Here is a 25,477-nt window from a genome sequence, read left to right as displayed (position 1 = left end):
TGCATCCTTCAGTGACCTAGTTGTATATCCAGTGCCCACTGCTGTGCCCACTGCATCCTTCAGTGACCTTGTACTGTGGCCACTGCATCCTTCAGTGACCTAGTTGTATATCCAGTGGCCACTGCTGTGCCCACTGCATCCTTCAGTGACCTTGTACTGTCCCCACTGCATCCTTCAGTGACCTTGTACTGTGCCCACTGCATCCTTCAGTGACCTAGTTGTATATCCAGTGCCCACTGCTGTGCCCACTGCATCTTTAAGTGACCTTGGACTGTGGCCACTGCATCCTTCAGTGACCTAGTTGTATATCCAGTGCCCACTGCTGTGCCCACTGCATCCTTCAGTGACCTTGTACTGTCCCCACTGCATCCTTCAGTGACCTTGTACTGTGCCCACTGCATCCTTCAGTGACCTTGTACTGTGCCCACTGCATCCAGTGATTCATTACTAGCAACATGTCTGGCAGGGTTTCGCGGGGTGAGAGGAAAGGGAGTTCAATTGCCTCAGCCACTTCTGGGACTGCTCCACGTCCAGGGAGAGGACGCCCAGCTGTACGTGGTCGTGATGCAGCAGAAAAGGGGGCAGCAAAGCCTGGGCCGAGTCAGCGGACGCCATTGTCCAAATATTTTAAAGTTTCTGCTCCCCGTGTGGTGGTTGACCAAATGGAACCTGACGTACTCATGGACATCATGACTTCCTCCCAGACCTCTACTGTGAGCACCACTCCAAACAGTAGCAGCAGCAGCCAACATCCCACGCTTGTGGTGACATCCACCCCAGCACCCACTGGTCAGCAGCCCTCCCAGGATGACAGCGTTCTGTCCCTCAGTCCGGCATCTGGGAACCTGCTGATGCAAGAAGCTCAGGACTTACTGGGGACTGATGTGGCAGAGATTGAGATTGGGCCACAATCACAAGCGTTGTTGAGTTCTGGTGATGAAGAAGAGGGGTCTGGGTCTGGGGATGTAGGGACAGAAGAGGAGGCGGGGGAGTCAGAGGAAGAGCTGGATTATGATGATGACGACGTTGTGGACCCTAACTATGTGCAGCCTGCTGAGTCCGTGGAAGAATGGTCAGAGCAGGATGACGAGTCACCTCGGCCTAGGCAAGGATATCGCCATATGTCAGGCAGGGGCAGGGGCATCGGCAGCAGTGGGCGTGGAGGAAGTAGACAGGACACTGCTTCAGCCGGCACCACCACCATGCAACCCCCGGCAACTACTACCACACATTGCTCCGCTGCACCCTCTGCTAGTGGGGGCCGCAGTAAATTAAAGTCACCAGTGTGGGATTGCTTTAAGGAATGTACTGATGACAAAAGGTATGCGGTGTGCAGGTTATGCAGCAAAAGATTGAGCCGTGGGAAAAGTCTGAGCAAGATGGGTACCTCATCCCTCCAGGGCCACCTGAGAAGCCGCCACTGCCGCGAGTATGCGGACTTTAAGAGGAAGCAGGCACTGCTGGCAGGGGTTCCTGAGAGCAGAAGGCCCACCAGCGCAGCAGCATCCTCCCTCCCTCAGGGTCGTGAATCCCCCACAGCAGCAGCACTAGTAGCACGCAAGCGCTCTTCCACCTCGGCTGCTCATGACACAGACATTGAGGCTGGCAGCCAGTGTTCGTCTCTCTCCTCTGTCTCCCCTGCATCCCAGCGTCGTTAGACCCTGCTGAGCGACACCTTTCAGGGTCTGACCAAGCCTCTGCCTCCAAGCCACAGGCGGATCCGCAAACTAAATGGCTTACTGGCCCGGGCCATGGCATCACAGTTGCTTCCCTACTCCCTGGTGCAGGAGGGGAGCGCCATGCGGACGCTGCTCCAATTTGGCATCCCCGAGTGGCAAGTCCCCAGTCGCCACTATTTCAGCAGGAGCGCGATCCCAGCACTCCACAAGTTTGCGGTGGAAAACGTGGCCCGTTCCCTGGACTACTCTGTGGGCAAGCGGGTCCACGTGACTATGGACTCGTGGAGTAGCAGATTTGGGACAGGTCGCTACCTGTCCTTTACGGCCCACTGGGTGACACTGATGGAAGGGAGGGAGGACAAGAGCGCATCAGCCCAGCTAGTGGTGCCACCACGCGGGATCAGGGGGGATGCAGAAGGGTCCTGTCACGACACTCCCTCAGCACCCGGAAAGCAAGCCCGCCTCGGCAGCAGCAGCGCCAAGCCTCGGCACTGCCAAGCCCTTTTAACATTGGTGACCCTGGGGAAGGAGAGGCTTACGGCCACCAACGTCCTGGCCGCCCTCAAGAAGCAGGAGCGGAGGTGGCTGACCCCCAGAGGCCTGGAAGTGGGGTATGTGGCAGCCGATAACGGGGCCAACCTGGTGGCAGCAGTGCAGCAGGGAAACCTCCAGCACATCCCCTGCTTGGCCCACGTGCTCAATCTTGTGGTGCAGCGCTTCTTGCGCACCTACCAGGGGATGAGCGAGCTGCTGCAGGATGCCCAGGCGGTGGTACGCTTTTTCCGCCTGTCAGCCACTGCCTCTGCACTCTTGTCCACCTTACAGCAGCAGTATGGAAGGCCACAACACCGGCTGATCATCGACATGCCAGTTCGCTGGAATTCGACTCTGGCCATGTTGGAGCGGCTGTGTCAGCACAGGCTGGCTCTTAGGGCCTACATGCTAGACCCAAGTGTCCCCAGCAACCAGCAAGTCCCCATGATTACTGCCACTCAGTGGACACTGATGCAGCAAGTATGCCTGGTGCTGAGTCCCTTCCTGGAGGCAACCAAGATGGTCAGTGAGGAGCGGGCCTCTGTGTGCCAGTGGGTGCCCTTGGTTTGTCTACTGGAGCAGGCAATGGACAATTTAATTGAGCGTGGGGATGAAGCCCTGAGGCAGTTGGAAGAACAGGAGCAGATGGCAGCACAGTCCAGCTCAGAGGAGGGCTCACAGCAGGTAGTGGAAGAGTTGGAGGTCCCTAACCTGAATGAGGAGGAGGAGGAGCAGAGTGCAGCAGGCGTTGTACGTGGATGGCGGTTTGAGGAGGACAACGACATGGCACAGGAAGAGGACAGGCATGCGTTATGGGACAATGGCGAGGACGAGGAAGATCTTGCTGGCAGGGCCCACTTGTTTCCCATGGCTGTGCACATGTTTCGCTGCCTTCGCAGGGACCCCCGGGTGATCCAGATGCGTTCAAGGGAGGACATCTGGATTACCTTGATGCTTGATCCCCGTCTGAAGGGGAAGCTGGGAGACTTAATGACGCCATCCACCACCGAGCAACACACAAGGGAGTTGAAGGAGGCCCTTGTGCGCAGACTACTGGAAGCATTCCCCCAGCCTTCCACCCCCACTGTAACTGCTCTGCCAAGCCAGCAAGAGGTGCCTGCCATTGCCACTAGCAGCACAACAACAACCACCAGCAGCAGCAGCAACTGGCGCCCCGGAGACCTGAAGAGCCTAAGCAAGAGCCTGTATGCAGTGCAGCAGCCCAGAACAGAGGTGCCCGCCACAGCATCCACCACCAACCAGCACAAGCAACGACTGACCACCATGGTGTCTGACTATATGGGGTCATCCAGCGGGCTCAATGACACCGACAGCCCCGTGGACCCCTTGGAGTACTGGGTCAAGAGACTGGACATCTGGAGCGAGCTTTCCTAGTACGCTCTGGAACTCCTATCCTGCCCTCCTTCCAGTGTCCTCTCAGAGAGATGCTTTAGTGCGGCCGGTGGCGTGGTCATAGAGAAGCGCTCTCGGCTCTCCCACGCCTCTGTGGACAAACTCACCTTCCTGAAAATCAACCAGGCTTGGGTGGAAGGTGAGTTCCTGGCCCCTATTGTCGGACACAGGGGGACATGAAGTGGCTGCTGCATGTGCTGTTGTTAACTATGCCTGCCTTTATAAAGACATTTACTACCTGCCTAGTGCCTACCTTGGTTAATTTTTTTGGTGTTATAGTACTACTACCAGTAAGTTGCCATGGTCCTCCTGAGCTGCTGAACTGACCGCCCGCTTTGTCCTCCTGACTCAGTCGCTACTACACTCTGCGTTCACACTGCCCGGGTCGCCGGGTACATTTAATTTTTTGGCCAGCACTATGACGCTGTGCTACTACTACTGTGCTGCTGCTGCTGAAATGACCGCCCGCTTTGTCCTCCTGACTCAGTCGCTACTACACTCTGTGTTCACACTGCCCGGGTCGCCGGGTGCATTTAATTTTTTGGCCAGCACTATGACGCTGTGCTACTACTACTGTGCTGCTGCTGCTGAACTGACCGCCCGCTTTGTCCTCCTGACTCAGTCGCTACTACACTCTGCGTGCACACTGCCCGGGTCGCCGGGTGCATTTAATTTTTTGGCCAGCACTATGACGCTGTGCTACTACTACTGTGCTGCTGAAATGACCGCCCGCTTTGTCCTCCTGACTCAGTCGCTACTACACTCTGCGTTCACACTGCCCGGGTCGCCGGGTGCATTTAATTTTTTGGCCAGCACTATGACGCTGTGCTGCTACTACTACCACCAGTATGTTGCCGTGGTCCTTCTGTGCTGCTGAACTGACCGCCCGCATAGTCCTTCTCCTGACTCAGTCGCTACCACCACTGCACTCTGCGTTCACACTGCCGGGTGTCCACTGACAACTCTGCTGCGATGTCATTGCTAATTGCTGCAAAAAAAACAAAAAAAAGATTACAAAAACCTCTCTGGAGCCTTTTTGCCGTCAGCCACTCATCCTCCTCCAGCGGTACCTTCGCCGCCAAGTGCCATTGGAACTCGCCTTCACCTCTTTGACTGCTTAACGCGTATATCTCTTTTTAAAACCACTTATTACCAATTAATAGCCCCATTTAAAGTGTTGATTTCACTTTAACATCCATTTTCTCTTGAAAAATTTTTTTGGGGGGAATTTTTTATGTTGAAGTTATGTTGCCCCTTATCACCTCGATAATCCATGCCATTTGGGGGACTGTAGCATGTATGGGGGCTTTGTTATTAACGTTAAAAGAAAATCCGCCTCCGGGCGTGAATCCGCGCGTGATTACGCCATTCACGGGAAAAAATCCGCGTGGTTGCGTGGACGCGGACGAAAATCCGCATGCGGCGGGGCCGAATGCGGATTTGTTTTTGCAACCACGCGGATTTCCGAATTCGTGGATGAGGCACATCCGAGCATTTTTGACTGTGGCCATCTTGTGGCCAAATAGTAAAACTTCACCCACATCCACTTTTTATTAAATAAATATATTTTTTAACAATTGAAATTAGCTGTTTACCTCCCACATCAAAAAATACCCAAATAAAATGTTTAATAAAAAAAAATTACAATAATAATTAAAAAAAACAAATAGTTACCTAAGGGTCTGAACTTTTTAAATATGCATGTCAAATGAGTATATTAATATAATTTTTAAAATTATGGGCTTGTAAACAGTGATGGACGCAAATTGAAAAAATGCACCTTTATTTCCAAATAAAATATCTGCACCATACATTGTGATAGGGACATAATTTAAATGGTGTAATAAGCGGGACAAATGTGCAAATAAAATATATGGTTTTAATTATGGTAGCATGTATTAATTTTAAACTATAATGGCCAAAAGCTGAAAAATAATGATTTTTTCCCATTTCTTTCTTAATATTCCTGTTAACATGGATTTAGAATAAATTAATTCTCAGCAAAATGTATCACCCAACGAAAGCCTAATTGGTGGCAGAAAAAACAAGATATAGATCAATTCATTGTGATAATTAGTGATAAAGTTATTGGCAAATGAATGGGAGGTGAAAGTTGCTCAGGTGCAAAAAATAAACAACCCTGTGGGCTTAAGTGGTTAAATGAAACAACTCAGATGCAGTTGAAGTGCAGACTTTCAGCTTTAATTCAGTGGGGTGAGCAAAACGATTGCATAAAAAGGTGAGGCAACTAAATCGTCTGTTTAACACAATCCCTTCATCGGTTTAATCAACTTAATAGATGTATCTTTCTTCTCGTTCCTCCTCTGCTGTTCCTCTCTGTGTGCATGAATACTTGTGCCCGCCGCTGTCTCAGTCCTCTTCCTCACATACACGCGCGCCACATGGTTGCTGGCGTATACGTGGGGTGCATGTATGATGTCACGCCCACATGCAATGCAATATGTTTGTTACTCATCCCAATATTATATGCCGTTACCACCGCACACATGACTGAGCATGTTTGCCTGACATCTTGCAGCATGTCCAATCGATACATGCAACCAGGAGTGTAGCAATAGGGGGTGCAGAGGTTGCAATCACAGTATTAGCTCTCTATTGGTCCTATGCTCATAATAGTCACTTCTATAGATAGTTTGAATAGTGGTAATCCTTAACAAACTGTCCCGCATCCCCTTCTTGCACCTCTGACACTATAGTTGCCATTGGCAGGTTTTGGTGTGCTGTATCAAAATGTTATGTATAGAGTGCTTGGGGGCCCCAATCAAAGACTTGCATCTGGACCCACAGCTCCTTAGCTACACCACGGCATGCAACCAAATTTGGCCCAAAATTGGTTGCATCGTCCATAGGATATGCTCTTGGTGGCAACAATTATAATCAAGTTGTCTGATCTATGGCCAGCTTAAGGGTCAGACAGTTGGCTACAGAGCAAGAAAAACGTTTTGTAGCTGAAACGGTATTCACAGGTGTATACATTATAAAGGTTATTCCTTGTCATATACCCTAACCAAATAAACGTCAGGAAGTTCCCTTTAAAGTGCAAAAAAAAAAAAAATAATTCTCAGACTTTACTGTGAAGACAATCAGTGTTGAAAGCCAGGACTTTTACACACTAGCAATTTTAACAAACAAATCTTCATATTATTCTGAACTTTACTTGTAAGTCAAGTAATCAGTATAGTTTGCAGTAGGTCATCCAAGATGAATGTGAGTAGTGCTTCAATAAGGGTGGAAATGTTTTTTAACAACCAATGAATGAAGTCACACTAGGTTTCATAGTCCCATGATGCACTGAGGAGCAAAAGGACTCTGGGTTCCAAAGGGTACCCGGATCATAAGCCACTGGATGCCAGTGAATATAGGCAGCATCTGACTGCATGGAATTCCAGACAGCGCCTCACACAGGACACGTCTTAGCAAGGCTAGAATCAGAGCCTGAGCTCTCCTCTTGGACGGGTACCTTGCATCTCTTGCCACCTAGGAAGAAATGGAAAATCAAATCAATATTTCTTCCACAAGAAACAATAGCTTTAGCAGAAAGTTACTCTTTTAAAATAAAATTTTGCTGGCTTTTAGCTTAGTTTTTGAGGGTTTTTTTTGTACACGCGCACAACCTGATGTTTTATATATTTACATTTAAATGATCATTCCCCAGTTTACCTGACTCTTATTTGGTACACAGAAAATTTGGTACACAAAAAGGAAGTTGCAGGGCATGCTGGGTTGTCCTTTTTTGCTTCTCTACTTCCCCTCAGACTTAACTAATGCAGCCTGATTGGCTGAAGCCTCTTTCCCTCCTGTTTTCCCCTGCCACACCTCTGTTCACCTCTGACTGGCCAATATTTCTCATGCTGAGACAATGCACTTTCTATAGTGAAGGGCGGGCAAATCAGACAGAGAAGAGTAAGGGAGGAAATGACATCAGGATTGACTTCAAAATAGCCACAGTTGAAATGGGAAACGCTAAGGATTTTCTCTTTTTTACTGTTGAAAAATCACTAAAATCAAAACATGTACAGTGCAATTCATATGTTATGTAAGTAGAGCAAGTATTTATCTACTTATATATGTGTTTTTTTTCTGAGATAGTATGGCTGACAGCTCCTCTTTAAGGTGGCCATAGACTAGACAATCTGATAAGTAGAACAACCATTCCTATAATATAGTCAAATAGATTGTGAAATGGAATGCAAAGATAATTCAAGGGGAAAATCTATTTGAAGATTATGAGCCATTGTTTAAGCAATCTGGGCTCACTTGCAATTTGTTACTGTACCTTTTAATTTTCAATCATTATTATTAAAGTGAACCTCCGGACTAAAAATCTACTCAGCAGAACTGAAAAGGCTTGGTGTTTCTTTAACAGTTTCACAGCATCAGAACTTTGTTTTCAGGGCCGAGGCAGAGGCTGGAGAGGCTCCAGCCTCAAGGCGCAGTGTAGGAGGGGGCGCACAATTCATTCAGTTTTCATTCCCAATTGTGTTTGAAGCAGAAAGAAATAGGAAAAGGGGATACATGGCAGTGACTGCAAGTCAGATAAGAAGAGATTAAGGTATTGAGGAGGTTGGGGGCCCCGAGGCAACTCTTAGTCTAGTAGCAATCAGTGTGTGACGGCTGGGGCGGAGGGATAGAGGGGCGCACTTTGGTGTCTCAGCCTTGGGTGCTGAAGGACCTTGTCCTAGCTCTGTTTGTTTTTCTTACCAAAGCATCATTTTTACCTAAGCTCCACCCATCAAAGAAAAAAAGCCAGGACTTTTTTTCCCTGATGCTGTGCAGAGCATGATGGGATTTCCTATGTTGTTATTCACGTTGCCTAGCAACTGGGAGAGGTGCTCAGGACAGTTGGAACTGTGTCTCATGCTCCCTGTCACCTCCTTTCAACCAAAAAGATGGCTGCCATCATGAAATCAAACATTTGCCTTTTCTTTTAACCACTTGAGGACCCACCCTTTACCCCCCCTTAAGGACCAGCGCTGTTATTTGTGATCTGTGCTGGGTGGGCTCTACAGCCTCCAGCACAGATCAGGGTGCATCCAGAGCGATCAGATCGCCCCCCTTTTTCCCCCACTATGGGGATGATGTGCTGGGGGGGTCTGATCGCTCCTGCCTGCCGGTGTTGCGGGGGGGGGGGGCACCTCAAAGCCCCCCTCCGCGGCGAAATCCCCCCCCCCCTCCCCTACCTGGCCCCCCTGGTGTTCCGGGCTGCACAGGACGCTATCCGTCCTGTGCAGCCAGTGACAGGACGTCCCCTGTCACAGGGCGGCGATCCCCGGCCGCTGATTGGCCGGGGATCGCCGATCTGCCTTACGGCGCTGCTGCGCAGCAGCGCCGTACAATGTAAACAAAGCGGATTATTTCCGCTTGTGTTCACATTTAGCCTGCGAGCCGCCATCGGCGGCCCGCAGGCTATTCACGGAGCCCCCCCGCCGTGAATTGACAGGAAGCAGCCGCTCGCGCGAGCGGCTGCTTCCTGATTAATCAGCCTGCAGCTGGCGACGCAATACTGCGTCGCTGGTCCTGCAGCTGCCACTTTGCCGACGCGCGGTATGAGTGCGCGGTCGGCAAGTGGTTAAAACAGTGTGGGTAAGAGATTATATTACCTATCCATTTTAATTAACATAACTAATGTGACTTAATGACAGTATGTTTGTTTAGGCTTTGTTTAGTTCCTCTTTAAATAATACTGATCTGATATGTCTACCTTTAAAGAGACACTATAGCTAAAAAACAATTTCTTATATTGTTAGTATTGTATTATAGCTTTTTTTACATATTTGATTTTCAGTTTTAGGCCCGGTTTTATATATGAGCCTATCATTGCAGTGTGATGCTCCATCCCCCCTCACATCACTCTGCAACACCAAAAACAAGGTTCATATGAGCCTGCAGCAGAGTGCGTCGACAGGGACCTTTCACCCTTTAAAATTCCTGTGTCGCGCATTGACTTCAATTTGTTTTTTGTTTTTGCCTCTGAAGAAGCGGGGTTACCCGTGAAACTTTTATCTGCCATGTCGAGGATGAAATAAAGGTGACTTGCTGTTGGAATTTGGTTGGAGCCCGGAATCTTTTGCCCTTGTTTCACTATGATATCTACACGTCTGGAGGCACAGCCAATGCACCATTACCCTCGACTGTCTGCCAGTCATCCAGTGCCGATCTCTACTTCTTAAAGAGACTCTGAAGCGAGAATAAATCTCGCTTCAGAGCTCATAAATAGCAGGGGCACGTGTGCCCCTGCTAAAACGCCGCTATCCCGCGGCTAAACGGGGGTCCCTTCACCCCCAACCCACCCCCCGCAAAAGTGTGTCGTAGAAAAAGTCGCTGGCTGTCTCTTTCTGGAGGCAGGGCTAACGGCTGCAGCCCTGCCTCCAGTCGCGTCTGTCAGCGGCGCATCGCCGCCTCTCCCCCGCCCCTCTCAGTGAAGGAAGACTGAGAGGGGCGGGGGAGAGGCGGAGATACGCGCTGACAGACGCGCGTGGGGCAGGGCTGCGGCGGTTAGCCCTGCCCCAACCAGGAAGCGCTCCCCCGGTGTATCGAGGGGGATTTGGGGGTGAAGGGACCCCCGTTAAGCCGCGCTATAGCGGCGTTTTAGCAGGGGCACACATGCCCCTGCTATTTATGAGGTCTGAAGCGAGATTTATTCTCGCTTCAGACTCTCTTTAAAGGGACTCAGAGCTCCCCAAAAATATTACACACCTGGGGCTTCATCCAGCCCCATCCGCTTGGATCGCTCCCACGCTGCCATCCTGGCACCGGGTCCCCGCACTTCCATCAGTCGGCTCCAGTCTACGCAGGAGAAGTGCGCTCTTTACGCATTTCTCCAGCAGCTGCTGGAGAGATACGTAGAGGGCACACTTCCCTTACGTCAGACTGGCTCCGACTGACGGAAGTGCGGAGACCCGGTACCAGCGCGGCAGACATCGGAGAACGGCGGCGTGGGAGTGATCCAAGCTGATGGAGCTGGAGGAAGCCCCAGGTATGCATAAATTATTTTTTGGGGGGGAGCTCTGGTACTTTTAACAAATTTGGCTTTGTGCTGTAGTGGGTGCTGCAATTGGAGAACTGCCCCTTTGAGGTTTCCTGCTGGGCCTAAACTACACCGGTACCTTTATTTTTTGTATCACTTTGTGTCATGTTTTATTCCTCACTTTAATACTCTACAATTGTTCCAATTATTTTCTTAAATCCATCCCTTTTAGGACCAAAAAGCATTCAACATTTTCTACTTGCCCAAATGCCTGACATAGGGACCCAATTTGCACTGACACTTACGGATGAATCCTTTGTTCCCAGATTTCTTCTTTGTCTGTATGACCATTGCCATAATGATTCCAGCTAACAATAGCAGCAGGGTAACACTGAACAGAATTAAAGTCACCATTTCTAGAAAGAGACAAATAGAGCAATAAAGACAGTGCAGAGGTAAAAAAACAAATTAGCACGTTGACTGAGGACGACACCCCAGCCAGTATGGCTTGAAAAATACACTTTATGACAAATCTAAAGTTCATGTGTCTATTTCTTGCTGGAAAACATAAAGAACATTGCATATAAACCAAGATTCACATTTTGTAAAACTTATTTAAATCTATTAAAACTAGGCTAATATCTGGCAATCCCTTATTTAGATAGGGTGTTAATTCACAAGATTTAAAATACACTTCAGATGATACAACTGGCTACACTCTGGTGGTCCATTGAAGTGTCCACCTGCACTGTACAACAGATGAATAGTAGTGTATCCACTGTCTGTAACAATTATGCAGGTCTGGTGTAAATGGAGTCTCTGAAAGGGCCAATAGGGAAGCATGAGTTTGATCGCATGTCCATTGGTCTCCTACCACCTGTTCTGGGAAACGACATGGCATCAAACCAAATGTGAGCAACCCTAAATATGAGCTAAAAGTGTACCGGGGGGAATAAAGTGTCCAAATTGACTGTCGCGCCCCCCTCCCCCCCACTGCCGTTTCAGCGATAGGCCTGCCTGAAGCTCCCCGGTGGAGCATGGCCTCACTGCGCAGCTGCACAGAGCTGAACTGGCTTGTCTTTTTCTGAGCCTAAGCAGCGGCTCCATGCTACTGCACAGACGTGAGCCGTCCTGCACAGTGCGGGCGTGCTTGTTCCCTTTGAAACAGCTAGGTGGAGGGGGATGGAGGAGACCTCTGGAGGATCCAGAGGATTCCCTCTACCAAAGCAAGTAGCAAAATTTGTGCCCTAACAATTACACAGGTTTGCTTTAACAGTGTTACCCAAAAACTTCAGTTTAGACTATACTGGCTCTACTACTTACTCTCTCTTCCTGAGGAAAGAGAGAAAACTCAGCTCACTGAATGCATTTCTGTAGCATCAGAAATTCATGCTCTGGGTCCACTTTAAAGCTAATGGGAATCGACAATAATAAAAAAAACAACACAACCAGATACTTACCTAAGGAGAGGGAAGGCTCTGGGTCCTGTAGAGCCTTTCCGCTCCTCTCACTGTCTCCTTGTTTAAGTACCGGCTCCCTGTTCGAATCCCCCACCACGGGAGGCTTCGGAAGTCTTCGGGAGACAAGCGGCTCCATACTGCACATACGTGAGTGAGAGAGCATGCTAGCACAGGCGCGGTACGGAGCCACCCGTCTTCGGGAGCACTGCGGCAGAAAGCAGTATTTGACCAATTGGTTGAATACTGCTTTCGGGGGACCCAGCGCTGGAACCTGGGGACTGGGAGAGGAGATGAGGAAAGGCTCAATAGGACCCGGAGCCTTCCCTCTCCTTAGGTAAGTATCTGGTTGGTTTTTGTTTTCGATTTCCATTTACTTTAAATGCTGATAACAGAAAAATCTAAAGAGTGAGGTCTTTGTGGTGTGATGCGAGAGGAGAGCAAGAAGCATGACAAGTGAGAACAGAAAGCATGAAAAATGTAAATTAAAACACAACCCCTCATTCTAATTCATTTCACAAAAACATGACACAAACACACAAACTGTGGTAGTAACATATTATATAAAAATTAAATTGAGGATAATTGTGCTATGATCAGGCCACACATGCATGGCTACAATTTTTTGATAATACTTCACTGTACCATTTTTGTAATTCCTATTCGTATTTTAATGTACTTTTAAAAGGTTTAAATAGAACCAGAGAGGATCTAAAGAAAAGCTATTATATATACCTGAAGCTTCCTCCAGCCCCATACGCACGGATCGCTCCCACGCCGCCATCCTCCGCTGCCTGGATCCGCCAGTACCGGGTCCCATCATTTCTGCCAGCGGACGCGGCCAATTCTCAGCATCACAGGGGCTCCCTCCATACACTTACGCGTACTGCTGCCGCGTAGTAGGCAGCAGCACGCGTAAGTGTATGGAGGGAGCCCCTGTAATGCGGACAATTGGCCGCGTCCGCCGGAAGTGACGGGACCCGGTACCGGCAATAGAGGAAGCGGAGGATGGCGGCGTGGGAGCGATCCAGGCTTATGGGGCTGGAAGAAGCCCCAGGTATGTATAAAAGCTTTTTCTATTTTTACAGTTCATTCCTCTCTGGTTCCCTTTAAAAAGATGATATTCCAGTTTCGGAAATTTACCCCAGTTATAGAATCTACTTGATGGTGGCTGGTTGAAGGTAATGAAAGGATTCTGTGATGGAGTCATCTGATCAATGGTCGGTCTGCTCTGAGGATGCGATGATGTTGATATGACAGTTCTGAGTATAGCCACGGTAGTCTGGTCCTTTGCTTTGGAACATTTTACATCCTGGGTAGTGGAACCATTCTCTAGTACTGTCTGACCTTCAGCACTACAGCTGAAAAAGAGGAAAAACATCATTAAAAACCTCAAAACTCACTGGGCCCAATTTAATAAATATGCTGATCTGTTAACAATCAATAGCTCCCTGGTATCAACTGTTTATCTACATTGAACTCTCACCACCCCATAACATACACTTGTCCATTAATGTTTTTTTTCATCAATATCCGGCAGATTTAATCATTTGATCAAATCTGCTACAAATCAGTGCTGCACATGATTCCTGATTTATCGATTTCTGGCCCGAAATTGGTTGATTTAGGCGATTGCGCTAGATAAAGGATATCGCTCAATTGGCATTGGGTTGTGGGCGCTTTAATGGTAGCGTTTGATTTCACAAAGAGCTACCGAGGCAGCAAAGCTTATACTCACCTGTCTGCCAGTGCTTCTTCCTGTGTCTTCTCTCTGTCCTCACTGGGCACTCCTCTCTGTCTCTTTTCTCCTAGGGTGGTGTGCATCACATCACAAACACTAAAGAGGCCTCTAGTGGTCATGTGAGGTATGTGTCACAGTGCTTGTAGTAAACTGCAGTGTTTGGCCTCTGGCATTTGTGACGTGACACAGGGGCCTTGGGGGAGAAGAGTCCTGCTGAAATCTATTGAAAATCTGTGCATAGTGTGTGGAGGCATTCAATCAGATAGACCCCTCTCTGTTTAGATAATGATCTGAGAGGGATCTATCCAATTTCCACATAGACCAGTGTAAAGCTACCCATACACTATGTCGATTTCCCATCGATGTACAGCAGATTTGATCACTGTGATCGAATCTGCTATGAAATTCGATAACGCAAATGGTGAGTTATTGATTTCCATCCGAAATTGATTGATTCAGTTGATCTGTCCCAGCGGAAAATTTTGCTCAAATTTGCGAGTCCCCGGTCCGTGTTGAGACTTTTTCTCCGGCTGGCCTGTCTCATTATTACTTCCTGTCTCCTCTAAAGATGGCCTGAACCTCCGATTTTCGGTTCGTGAACTACGAACCCGAACTTCCTGAAAAGTTTGGTTCTCGCGAACCTTCGCAAACCGCTATAGACTTCAATGGGGAGGTGAACTTTGAAAACTAGAACCACTTATGCTGGCCACAAAAGTGATGAAAAAGATGTTTCAAGGGGCCTAACACCTGAAGGGGGGCATGGCGGAGTGGGATACATGCCAAAAGTCCCGGGGGGAAAAATCTGGATTTGACACAAAGCAGCGTTTTAAGGGCAGAAATCACATTGAATGCTAAATTGCAGGCCTAAAGTGCTTTAAAACATCTTGCATGTGTATACATCAATCAGGGAGTGTAATTAGAGTACTGCTTCACACTGAAACACCAAACTCACTGTGTAACCCACTGCACACAGCTGTTTGTGTAGCGACGGTCGTGCTGGACTGGTGCGCACCATGGCGAGAGTGCAGGCCGTGGCGGTTTTCAAGCCCATATGGTCGCCGGGCTGTGGTAGCTCAATGATAGAACAACAGTGACTGTCCAGCTGATCAAATTTGGTCTGTCCACAATGAAGCAACGACCTTATTATCTTGGGTGTGCCACCCCCGAGACACTCATATAGTCGGCGGTCATTGCTTCATTGTGATACGCAAGCCCCTTCACTGCGGCAAGGTAATGATCACGAAGGGGAATTGGCACATGTACATGCCTTTTGTTTTGTTGTTGCAGCTGCAGTGCAGCCAGAAAAATTAGGCAGGCATGTACACGCACCAGAAAAATTAGTATAGCAGCCACTGCTAGCAGCGGCCTTAAAAATTCAGGAATCCACCTGGAGTCGTGGACCCTGTTGATGGTGGCGGAGAAGGCAGTGAAGTGGCCTGCGGGCGGAGGTGCTGTGTGGGGAGCAACTTAGTCTTGGGGCAGGCAGTCACACGGCGTGCAGGCAGAGATGCTATGTGTGGGGACTGACTTAGTCTTCGGGCAGGCAGTAGCCCTCCGGGATCCATGCCTCATTCATTTTGATAAAGGTGAGGTACTGAACACTTTTGTGACTTAGGCGACTTCTTTTCTCAGTGACAATGTCTCCAGCTGCGCTGAAGGTCCTTTCTGACAGGACGCTGAGGCAGGGCAAGACAGAAGTTGGATGGCAAATTGGGAGACTTCTGGCCACAGGTCAAGCCTGCGCACCCAGTAGTCTAAGGGTTCATCGCTGCTCACAGTGTCTACATCCACACTTAAGGCCAGGTAGTCGGCTACCTGCCGGTCCAGGCGTTAATGGAGGGTGGATCCGGAAGGGCTAAGGCGAGGCGTTGGACTAAAGAATGTCTGCATGTCGACATAACCATGAGATCGCTGGAGAGTCTTGTCCTTACCTGCGTGGACATGGGAGAAGGATTACTGGAAGTGGTACCTTTATTGCGTTGTGCTGTGACATCACCCTTAACCACCCTGGCGTTCTATTAAGATCGCCAGGGCAGCTACATGAGGGTTTTTTTTAAATAAAAAAAAAAATATTTCATGCAGCCAACTGAAAGTTGGCTGCATGAAAGCCCACTAGATGGCGCTCCGGAGGCGTTCTTCTGATCGCCTCCGGCGCCCGGAATAAACAAGGAAGGCCGCAATGAGCGGCCTTCCTTGTTTTGCTTAGATCGTCGCCATAGCGACGAGCGGAGTGACGTCATGGACGTCAGCCGACGTCCTGACGTCTGCCGCCTCCGATCCAGCCCTTAGCGCTGGCCGGAACTATTTGTTCCGGCTGCGCAGGGCTCAGGCGGCTGGGGGGACCCTCTTTCGCCGCTGCTCGCGGCGGATCGCCGCAGAGCGGCGGCGATCGGGCAGCACACGCGGCTGGCAAAGTGCCGGCTGCGTGTGCTGCTCTTTATTTCATGTAAATCGGCCCAGCAGGGCCTGAGCGGCACCCTCTGGCGGTAATGGACGAGCTGAGCTCGTCCATACCGCTAAGGTGGTTAAATGCATTGTAAAGCATAGTTGCCAGCTTGTTCTGCAAGTGCTGCATCCTTTCTGCCTTCAGGTGAGTTGGTAACATTTCCGCCACTTTGTGCCTGTTCTGAGCAGGGCTGTGTAGTCGGTACAAAAATCTTCCGACTCCGACTCCTCAGTTTATGAAATCACGACTCTAACTCCGACTTCGGGTAGCCAAAATGGCTCCGACTCCTCGACTTCGACTCCTTAGTCTAATACTTAACATGGATGTGGATTTTGTACAAAAATCAGCCGACTCCGACTCCTCAGTTTATGAAATCAATGACTCCAACTCCGACTCCGGGTGCCCAAAATTGCTTCGACTCTGACTCCACAGCCCTGGTACTGAGGGTCTAATAGCGTGGCCACCCAGTACAGCTCATTCCCCTTGAGTTTTTTATACGGGGGTCCCTCAACAGGCTGGACAGCATGAAAGACGCCATCTGCACAAAGTTGGATGCAGACGTACTATCCATCACCTCTTGCTCTTCCTCAGTGACGTCAGGTAAGTCCTCCACCCCCCAGCCACGAACAATACCACAGGAACGTTGAGCAGCACAAGCCCCCTGCGACGCCGGCTGCGGTTGTTCTTCTGCCGCCACCTCCTCCTCCAAATAAACACCTTCCTCATCATCCGAGTCTGACTCCTCTTCCCCACACGACTCTTCCTCATTCTCCCCCCTCTGTGCTGCCGCAGGTATTGAGGAAACATCTGGTTCTGATGAGAATTGATCCCACAATGCTTCCTCCTGTTCCTGTTCACGCTCCTCCACAGCTTGATCCACCACTCTACGCACAGCACGCTCCAGGAAGTTAGCGTACGGGATCAAGTCGCTGATGTTGCCTTCACTGCGACTCACCAGGTTGATCACCTCCTCAAACGGCCGCATGAGCCTGCATGCATTTCGCATGTGTGTCCAGTTGTTGGGCCAGAACATCCCCATCTCCCCAGAGTGTGTCCTTCTACTGTAATTGTAGAGGTACTGGGTGTCGGCTTTCTCCTGTTCTAGCAGGTGAGAGAACATACGGAGGGTCGAATTCCAGCGAGTCTGGCTATCGCAAATGAGGCGTCTCACCGGCAACTTGTTTCTCCGCTGAATCTCGGCAAAGTGTGCCATGGCCATGTAAGACCGCCTGAAATGCCCACACAACTTCCTGGCCTGTTTCAGGACATCCTCTAAGCCTGGGCACTTTGACACAAATCTTTGAATGACTAGATTCAGCACATGTTCCATGCAGGGTACATGTGTCAGCTTTCCCAAATTCAAAGCGGAAATGAGATTGCTGTCGTTGTCACACACCACGTTGCCGATCTTCAGCTGGTGCGGGGTCAGCCACCGATCCACCTGTTTGTTAAGAGCAGCCAGGAGAGCTGCTCCAGTGTGACTCTCCGCTTTGAGGCAAGACATGTCTAAGATGGCGTGACACCGTCGTACCTGGCATGCAGCATAGGCCCTGGGGAGCTGGGGCTGTGTAGCTGGAGAGGAGATCGCAGCACCAGTTGAACTGCCACTCAGCCAAGGAGGAGGACGACAGCAAAGAGGATGTAGCAGGAGGAGAGGAGGTGGCAGGAGGCCTGCCTGCAAGCCGTGGAGGTGTCATAAGTTGGTCCGCTGCACAGCCACTTACTCCCTGCTTGCCATCGGTCACCAGGTTGACCCAATGGGCTGTGTAAGTAATGTACCTGCCCTGACCGTGCTTGGCAGACCAGTCATTCGTGGTCAGGTGGACCCTTGACCCAACGCTGTGTGCCAGAGATAACACCACTTGCCTCTCAACTTCACGGTACAGTTTGGGTATCGCCTTTTTAGAGAAATAATTGCGGCCTGGTATCTTCCACTGCGGTGTCCCAATGGCCACAAATTTATGGAAGGCTTCAGAGTCCACCAGCTGGTATGGTAACAGCTGGCAAGCTAACAGTTCCACCAAGCCAGCTGTCAGACGCCGGGCAAGGGGGTGACTGGCAGAAATTGGCTTCTTCCGCTCAAAGATTTCCTTCACAGACACCTGGCTGCTGTGGGCAGAGGAGCAGGAACGGCTCAAGGTCAGAGGCAAAGTGGAGGAGGGTAGCTGTGAAGGCGCAAGGGAGAAAGTGGCTGAAGATGATGCACCTGAAGGAGGAAGAGTAGAAGGAGGGTGGCTGCTCTTCCCATTGCAGTTTGTGCCTTTTCTCCATGTGCCTTCGTAAGGCAGTTGTCCCTACGTGGGTGTTGGCCTTTCCACGGCTCAATTTTTGGAGTCAGAGAGAACAGATGGCATTGCTCTGATCTGAGGCAGACACATTAAAAAATGTCCAAACCGCTGAGCCCCCCTGAGGTGATGGCACTATGGTGGCATCAGCAGCTGACGTTGAAGGGCATGTTGGCTGGCTGTCCATAGGTGGCCATACATGGCGTCGGACACTGTCACCAGCTGTTTCTGACGACGAGCTCCCCCTGCTTCTTTCAGCAACTCGTCTTCTCCTACTCCTCTCTGACTCTCCCTCTGAACTATCCCCTTGGTCATTGTTTCTCTTAGGAACCCACGTGGCATCCGTATCATCGTCATCATAATCATAATCATCCTGCCCAGCTTCGCTTTGCCTCAGACATCTCATAAACTGCACCAACAGCAGGTACTTCATCATCCTCCCCTCACACGTTACGTCCATAGTGTCGCCACCTAACTCAGACATATGAAGTGGTGTAACTTGCTTAGCGCCTTCATCTTGTTGTAACAATAATGGCTGTGCATCAGTGATTTCCCCACCAAATAACTCCTGCAAACTGTCAAATGCAGCGGATGTGGTGCTTGTAGTAGCGCTGGTGGCTGCGGAAGATGAGGTGTTCTGTGTTAAATAGTCAACCACGTCCTGACAATCTTGGGAGTTGATGGGACGTGCCTTCTTCTGAGCACTGTACTTTGGGCCAGGGCCGCAAGAAATCACATCAGCACGACCTCGCACAGACCTGCCGGGTGGCCTTCCTCTGGGTCTGCCTCTACCTGTTTTGTCCGTTTTGTCCATATTGGGGGGGGATGAAGTAAAAGGTATGCACTGACTTGACTAATGCAATGTGCAGTCACACAGGTGCAGTTAACAGGTATGCACGGAGTGGTATATCACATTGCGTGCGCTCACGTAGGTAGGTGCGTGCACTGAACAACAGGTAGGTATAAGAGATAAATGGGTCGGAACCACCAATAGTAAATAAAGCTCTATTAATGAACAGCAGTGACAGATGCTGTTTCGGGCTGACAAGCCCTTCCTCAAACTGCTGCTGGTAAGCAGTTTGAGGAAGGGCTTGTCAACCTGAAACAGTGTCTGTCACTGCTGTTTATTAAAAGAGCTTTATTTAGTATTGGTGGTGCCGACCCATTTATCTCTTTGACTGTATTAGTCCCAAGAGACACTGGGATGGGGTCGTGGCACACCAATTCATGCTAGGGTGCTCCTCGCTTCACCTACTCTTGCAACAGGTAGGTATATGCAGTGATGGGTATTACAATGTGCACCTGTAACACACAGACAGGTACCGTACAGGCACAGTGACACTGCGTGCGCTCACGTAGATAGGTGGGTGCACTTACTGAAGTGAACAACAGGTAGGTATATGCAGTGATGGGTATTACAATGTGCACCTGTCACACACACAGGTAGTCACTAAGTGTGCTGGGCCTGGCAGTGGCACACACAGTAGGAATTACCAAGGCTGTCTATGCAACACAAGTGTCAGTGGGACACACACACACACACACACACACACACACACACACAAAATAGATCACAAGAACAAGATTAGCTCTCAAAAGAGCTGTTGAGGGGTGCTTTTTTAGCAATAAGAATCAACAAGAAGCAAGCTAAGAAGCCTAACTAAGCTTTCCCTCTAGCTCTCTATGCAACAGCTCTCCCTTCTCTAATTACTGCAGGCACACAAGTGAGTCCAATGCCTGACGCTGCCTGCCTTTTATAAGGGGGGGGGGGGTGTCTCCAGGAGGGAGTGTAGCCTGATTGGCTACAATGTGCCTGCTGACTGTGATGTAGAGGGTCAAAGTTGACCCTCATGATGCACTATGAGGGCGAATGGAACTTTCGGAAAAGTTTGCCGTTCTCCGCAAACCACCGAAGTTCGCCGGGAACCGTTCAGGCCCCCTCTAGTCTCCTCCTGTGACAAGCCGAATTTCAAACAGTGCCCTCTACTGTTTGTACTTCCCGCTCGTCACAGGATGGGACAGGAAGTGAAGAGGAGACAGGCCAGCCGGGGAAAGTGTTAGCATGGACTGGGGACTCGCGCCAGTGGGCAGGTAATGTATTGCTGCTGGCCGGGGGAGCACACAGGGGGTGTTGAGCAGACAGCAGATCTACAGGTTGTGAATAGATTTCAAGCTGAAAAGTGTAATTTCATTTCTGTGAATTTTTTTTCACATGAGTGAGGTGGAACCCTTCAAATCATAAAAATGATTTCCTTGTAGGCATTTGCTTTATGTAGAAACATGCTGTAAAGCGGACTTGAACTCAGAACCTCCCTTTCTGCTCAAAAAGATACATACATAACAGCATAAAAACCCCTTCTTTTATCACAGAAGCGCGTCTCCCGGCTGCTCTGAAGAGGCAGGAAGCAGGGCAGCGGTTCCCCTGGTAACGGCGATATACATCACTGCTACAGGAAGCTGCTTTCCTGCTTCTGCCTCTTTACAGCAGCCGGGAGACGTGCCGCTGTGAAAAAAACGGGGTATGATGGAGAGGGGCTGACCAGGATATATAAAGAGGAAGCGGCCGCCAGCTAAGGTAACACTAGCGGCAGACTAGCGGCAGGGGAAGGGGGCAGGGAGAGAGGACAGACCCGCGGCCCAGCTGCAAACAGCTCACGGACCGGCAGTGGACCGGGGTATAGGGACCCCTGTTTTAGCTAATTATGGTCTGTTTTTTTCTTTACAGATAATTCAACACTCTGAATCTATCTCAGGTAAGTGCATTGCTAAAATGTCTCTCTATAACTTAAACAATCTTAATTCCTGCTACTGACAGAAACAGTTTTTTCTTTCTTTTAGTGTGGCAGGTGGCTTATAAATGCTTTGGGACAGTCTATAGGAGGGAAATGGCATTGGACCTGATAAAGTTACATGTGGAGTCACATCCATATACAGTAATGAGGCCTTATCTCTTCATCTTTCACCTACAGCTGAAGTGGCGGCCGATCAGATTACCACAAGGAGAAAAAGGTTCACAAAACTGGCAGCCGAATCATTATTCATTATATGACAGTCGATTGCTGTATTATTAATCACTGCTGATGTCGCAGCTCCCCTGTATACTCTCACTGACTCAAAATCTTCTTTTGTCTTTCTCTCTCAGGGCTGGGTTACATTTGTCTATATTGTTGCCAGATGGCTAATAAAGAACTTCTTCTGCTTTTTTCACAAACTATGTGTCTATCTGTTATCTTTATATCTCTAAATTATGCGTCCTGCTTTATTTTGTTCTATATTTCTTTCCTTCCCTCTTGCCTGCCATGCTTATCTGTAATATTGGCCAGGCTGCGGATATCAGACTTCTCCCTCTGCTGTGGTGTGCTTAGGGGAGGCTTTCCCTTCTCTTTTCCAGGATTTCTGCTCATCCGATGTGCCGCTCTGGGTCCCGTTGCCTCCAGTCACTCTGCATCCGTCCTCTCCCTCCTCTTACCGCTGCCTCACTGCCTCACCACACACAGGTAAACTGGTTAAAAACTAGTTTACCTCAACAGCTGTCCCATCCCGCAACCTGCATGAGTGCTGATCCCTCGCGCACTGCCGCCTCGCGTCTCAGTTGCCTGGCAACCAATAGGAGTGCACGCATCTATTCCTACGCGTGCACTCCCTCTTCCATTAGCACACAGCAGCTCTCCTGTAAATTCGCCTGGCAGTCTGCCCCTGCCACACAAGCCAGTGTCAGCAGCATACACAAAGATCATGGCTGCTGACCAGGCACATCTACATATAACCAATAGATCAAAATATTATATATATACAGTGGGTTGCAAAAGTATTCGGCCTCCTTGAAGTTTTCCACATTTTGTCATATTACTGCCACAAACATGAATCAATTTTATTGGAATTCCACATGAAAGACCAACACAAAGTGGTGTACACATGAGAAGTGGAACGAAAATCATACATGATTACAAACATTTTTTTTACAAATAAATAACTGCAAAGTGGTGTGTGCATAATTATTCGCCCCCTTTGATCTGAGTGCAGTCAGTTGCCTATAGACTTTGCCTGATGAGTGCTAATGACTAAATAGAGTGCACCTGTGTGTAATCTAATGTCAGTACAAATACAGCTGCTCTGTGAGGGCCTCAGAGGTTGTCTAAGAGAATATTGGGAGCAACAACACCGTGAAGTCCAAAGAACACACAAGACAGGTTCAAGACAGGTCAGGGATCAAGTTATTGAGAAATTTAAAGCAGGCTTAGGCTACAAAAAGATTTCCAAAGCCTTGAACATCTCAAGGAGCACTGTTCAAGCGATCATTCAGAAATGGAAGGAGTATGGCACAACTGTAAACCTACCAAGACAAGGCCATCCACCTAAACTCACAAGCCGAAGAAGGAGAGCGCTTATCAGAAATGCAGTCAAGAGGCCCATGGTGACTCTGGACGAGCTGCAGAGATCTACAGCTCAGGTGGGAGACAACTATTAGTCATGCACTGCACAAAGTTGGCCTTTATGGAAGAGTGGCAAGAAGAAAGGCATTGTTAACAGAAAGCATAAGAAGTCCCGTTTGCAGTTTGCCACAAGCCATGTGGGGGACACAGCAACCATGTGGAAGAAGGTGCTCTGGTCAGATGAGACCAAAATGGAACATTTTGGCCAAAATGCAAAACGCTATGTGTGGCAGAAAACTAACACTGCACATCACTCTGAACACACCATTCCCACTGTCAAATATGGTGGTGGCAGCATCATGCTCGGGGGGTGCATCTATTCAGCAGGGACAGGGAAGCTGGTCGGAGTTGATGGGAAGATGGATGGAGTCAAATACAGGGCAAACTTGGAAGAAAACATCTTGGAGACTGCAAAAGTCTTGAGAATGGGGCGGAGCTTCACCTTCCAGCAGGACAATGACGCTAAACATAAAGCCAGGACAACAATGGAATGGTTTAAAACAAAACACATCTATGTGTTAGAATGGCCCAGTCAAAGTTCAGATCTAAATCCAATCGAGAATCTGTGGCAAGATCTGAAAACTTATAGGTAAAAGGCTGCGCATCCCTGACCCAATACTGTACAATTGAATGGTTAATCGCTGTGGCGCACACCGCCCCCCCTGGACTAAAATGCACGCCCGCATCCAAACAATGCAATACTGGTCTATGGAGAAATTTTAGCTTCCATCATAGTTTTGCATGCAAAAATATAGATATACTGGACATCTGCACCAACGTTGAGGTAAATCTCCAGAGCAGATGTCCTAACACTAAACTGACCTAAGTTAAAAGCAAATGTCTTTACCCTGGCAGCAGCTACGCTAAAATGTGTAACTTACATTCAATACAGACAGCAGAAAACAAAGCAAGCGCTCACCAATATGGGCCGCATCTGAATGACTCACCACCTCATATGCACCGCTTAAATAGCTCAAATACACACTCAGCAATCAGACAGATGCAAAACATATGCAAAACTAAACTAGATACTTACCATGCAAAACAGGATAGCACAATGGGTGCTGCTAGCCTGGTAGTTACAGAACTGTGGATACAAAATATAGGTAAAAGGCTGCGCATCCCTGACCCAGATCTGAAAACTGCTGTTGACAAATGCTGTCCATCTAATCTGACTGAGCTGGAGCTGTTTTGCAAAGAAGAATGGGCAAGAATTTCAGTCTCTAGATGTGCAAAGCTGGTAGAGACATACCCTAAAAGACTGGCAGCTGTAATTGCAGCAAAAGGTGGTTCTACAAAGTATTGACTCAGGGGCCCCACTTTGCAGTTATTTATTTGTAAAAAAATTTTTGGAATGATGTATGATTTTCGATCCACTTCTCACATGTACACCACTTTGTATTGGTCTTTCACATGGAATTCCAATAAAATTGATGCATGTTTGTGGCAGTAATGTGACAAAATGTGGAAAACTTCAAGGGGCCCGAATACTTTTGCAAGTTTGGGCAACCTTGTTAATCGTCATGATTTTCCTGTATAAATAGTTGGTTGTTACGACAAAAAATGTCAGTAAAATATATCATATAGGAGACACACACAGTGATATTTGAGAAGTGAAATGAAGTTTATTGGATTTACAGAAAGTGCGCAATTATTGTTTAAATAAAATTAGGCAGGTGCATACATTTGGGGGCTGTTGTCATTTTATTGATTCCAAAACCTTTAGAACTAATTATCGGAACTCAAATTGGCTTGGTAAGTTAAGTGACTCCGGACCTACATATACAGATGAATCTATTATGAGAATGAGTATTTAAGGGGGTCAGTTGTAAGTTTCCCTCTTTTAATTTTCTCTGAAGAGTAGCAACATGGGGGTGTCAAAACAACTCTCAAATGACCTGAAGACAAAGATTGTTCACCATCATGGTTTAGGGGAAAGATACAGAAAGCTGTCTCAGAGATTTCAGCTGTCTGTTTCCACAGTTAGGAACATATTGAGGAAATGGAGGACCACATGCTCAGTTCAAGTTAAGGCTCAAAGTGGCACACCAAGAAAAATCTTGGATAAAGAGAAGCGACGAATGGTGAGAACAGTCAGAGGCAACCCACAGACCAGCACCGAAGACCTACAACATCATCTTGCTGCAGATGGAGTCACTGTGCATCGTTCAACCATTTCGCACACATTACACAAGGAGATGCTGTATGCGAGAGTGATGCAGAGGAGTTTTCTCCACCCACAGCACAAACAGAGCCGCTTGAGGTATGCTAAAGCACATTTGGACAAGCCAGCTTCATTTTGGAATACGGTGCTGTGGACTGATGAAACTAAAATTGAGTTATTTGGGCATTACAAGAAAAACACCTGCTACCTACAGTAAAATATGGTGGTTCCATCATACTGTGGGGTTGTGTGGCCAGTGCAGGGACTGGGGATCTTGTCAAAGTTGAGGGACGCATGGATTCCACTCAGTATCAGCAGATTCTGGAGACCAATGTCC

General features: G+C 48.6%; 1 protein-coding gene across 1 annotated transcript in view; it reads right to left on the bottom strand.

The window, feature by feature from the left end:
* Positions 1–5,806: 5,806 nt before the first annotated feature.
* Positions 5,807–25,477, bottom strand: part of LOC137522697 (tumor necrosis factor receptor superfamily member 4-like) — a 47,884-nt gene continuing 28,213 nt past the window's right edge. Inside the window, exons 6-8 of the mRNA XM_068242762.1 lie at positions 13,215–13,432; positions 10,920–11,030; positions 5,807–7,124 (exon numbers count right to left, since the gene is read on the bottom strand). Of these exons, the coding sequence (XP_068098863.1) occupies positions 7,045–7,124; positions 10,920–11,030; positions 13,215–13,432 (409 nt within the window). The 3' untranslated portion in view covers positions 5,807–7,044. The remainder of the gene's footprint in view (positions 7,125–10,919; positions 11,031–13,214; positions 13,433–25,477) is intronic.

The sequence above is a fragment of the Hyperolius riggenbachi genome, chromosome 6 (genome assembly GCF_040937935.1).
Source record: "Hyperolius riggenbachi isolate aHypRig1 chromosome 6, aHypRig1.pri, whole genome shotgun sequence".
Classification (NCBI taxonomy): Eukaryota; Metazoa; Chordata; class Amphibia; order Anura; family Hyperoliidae; genus Hyperolius; species Hyperolius riggenbachi.
The sequence above is the reverse complement of the archived record's forward strand: the minus strand, read 5'-3'. Positions and strand labels throughout refer to the sequence as shown.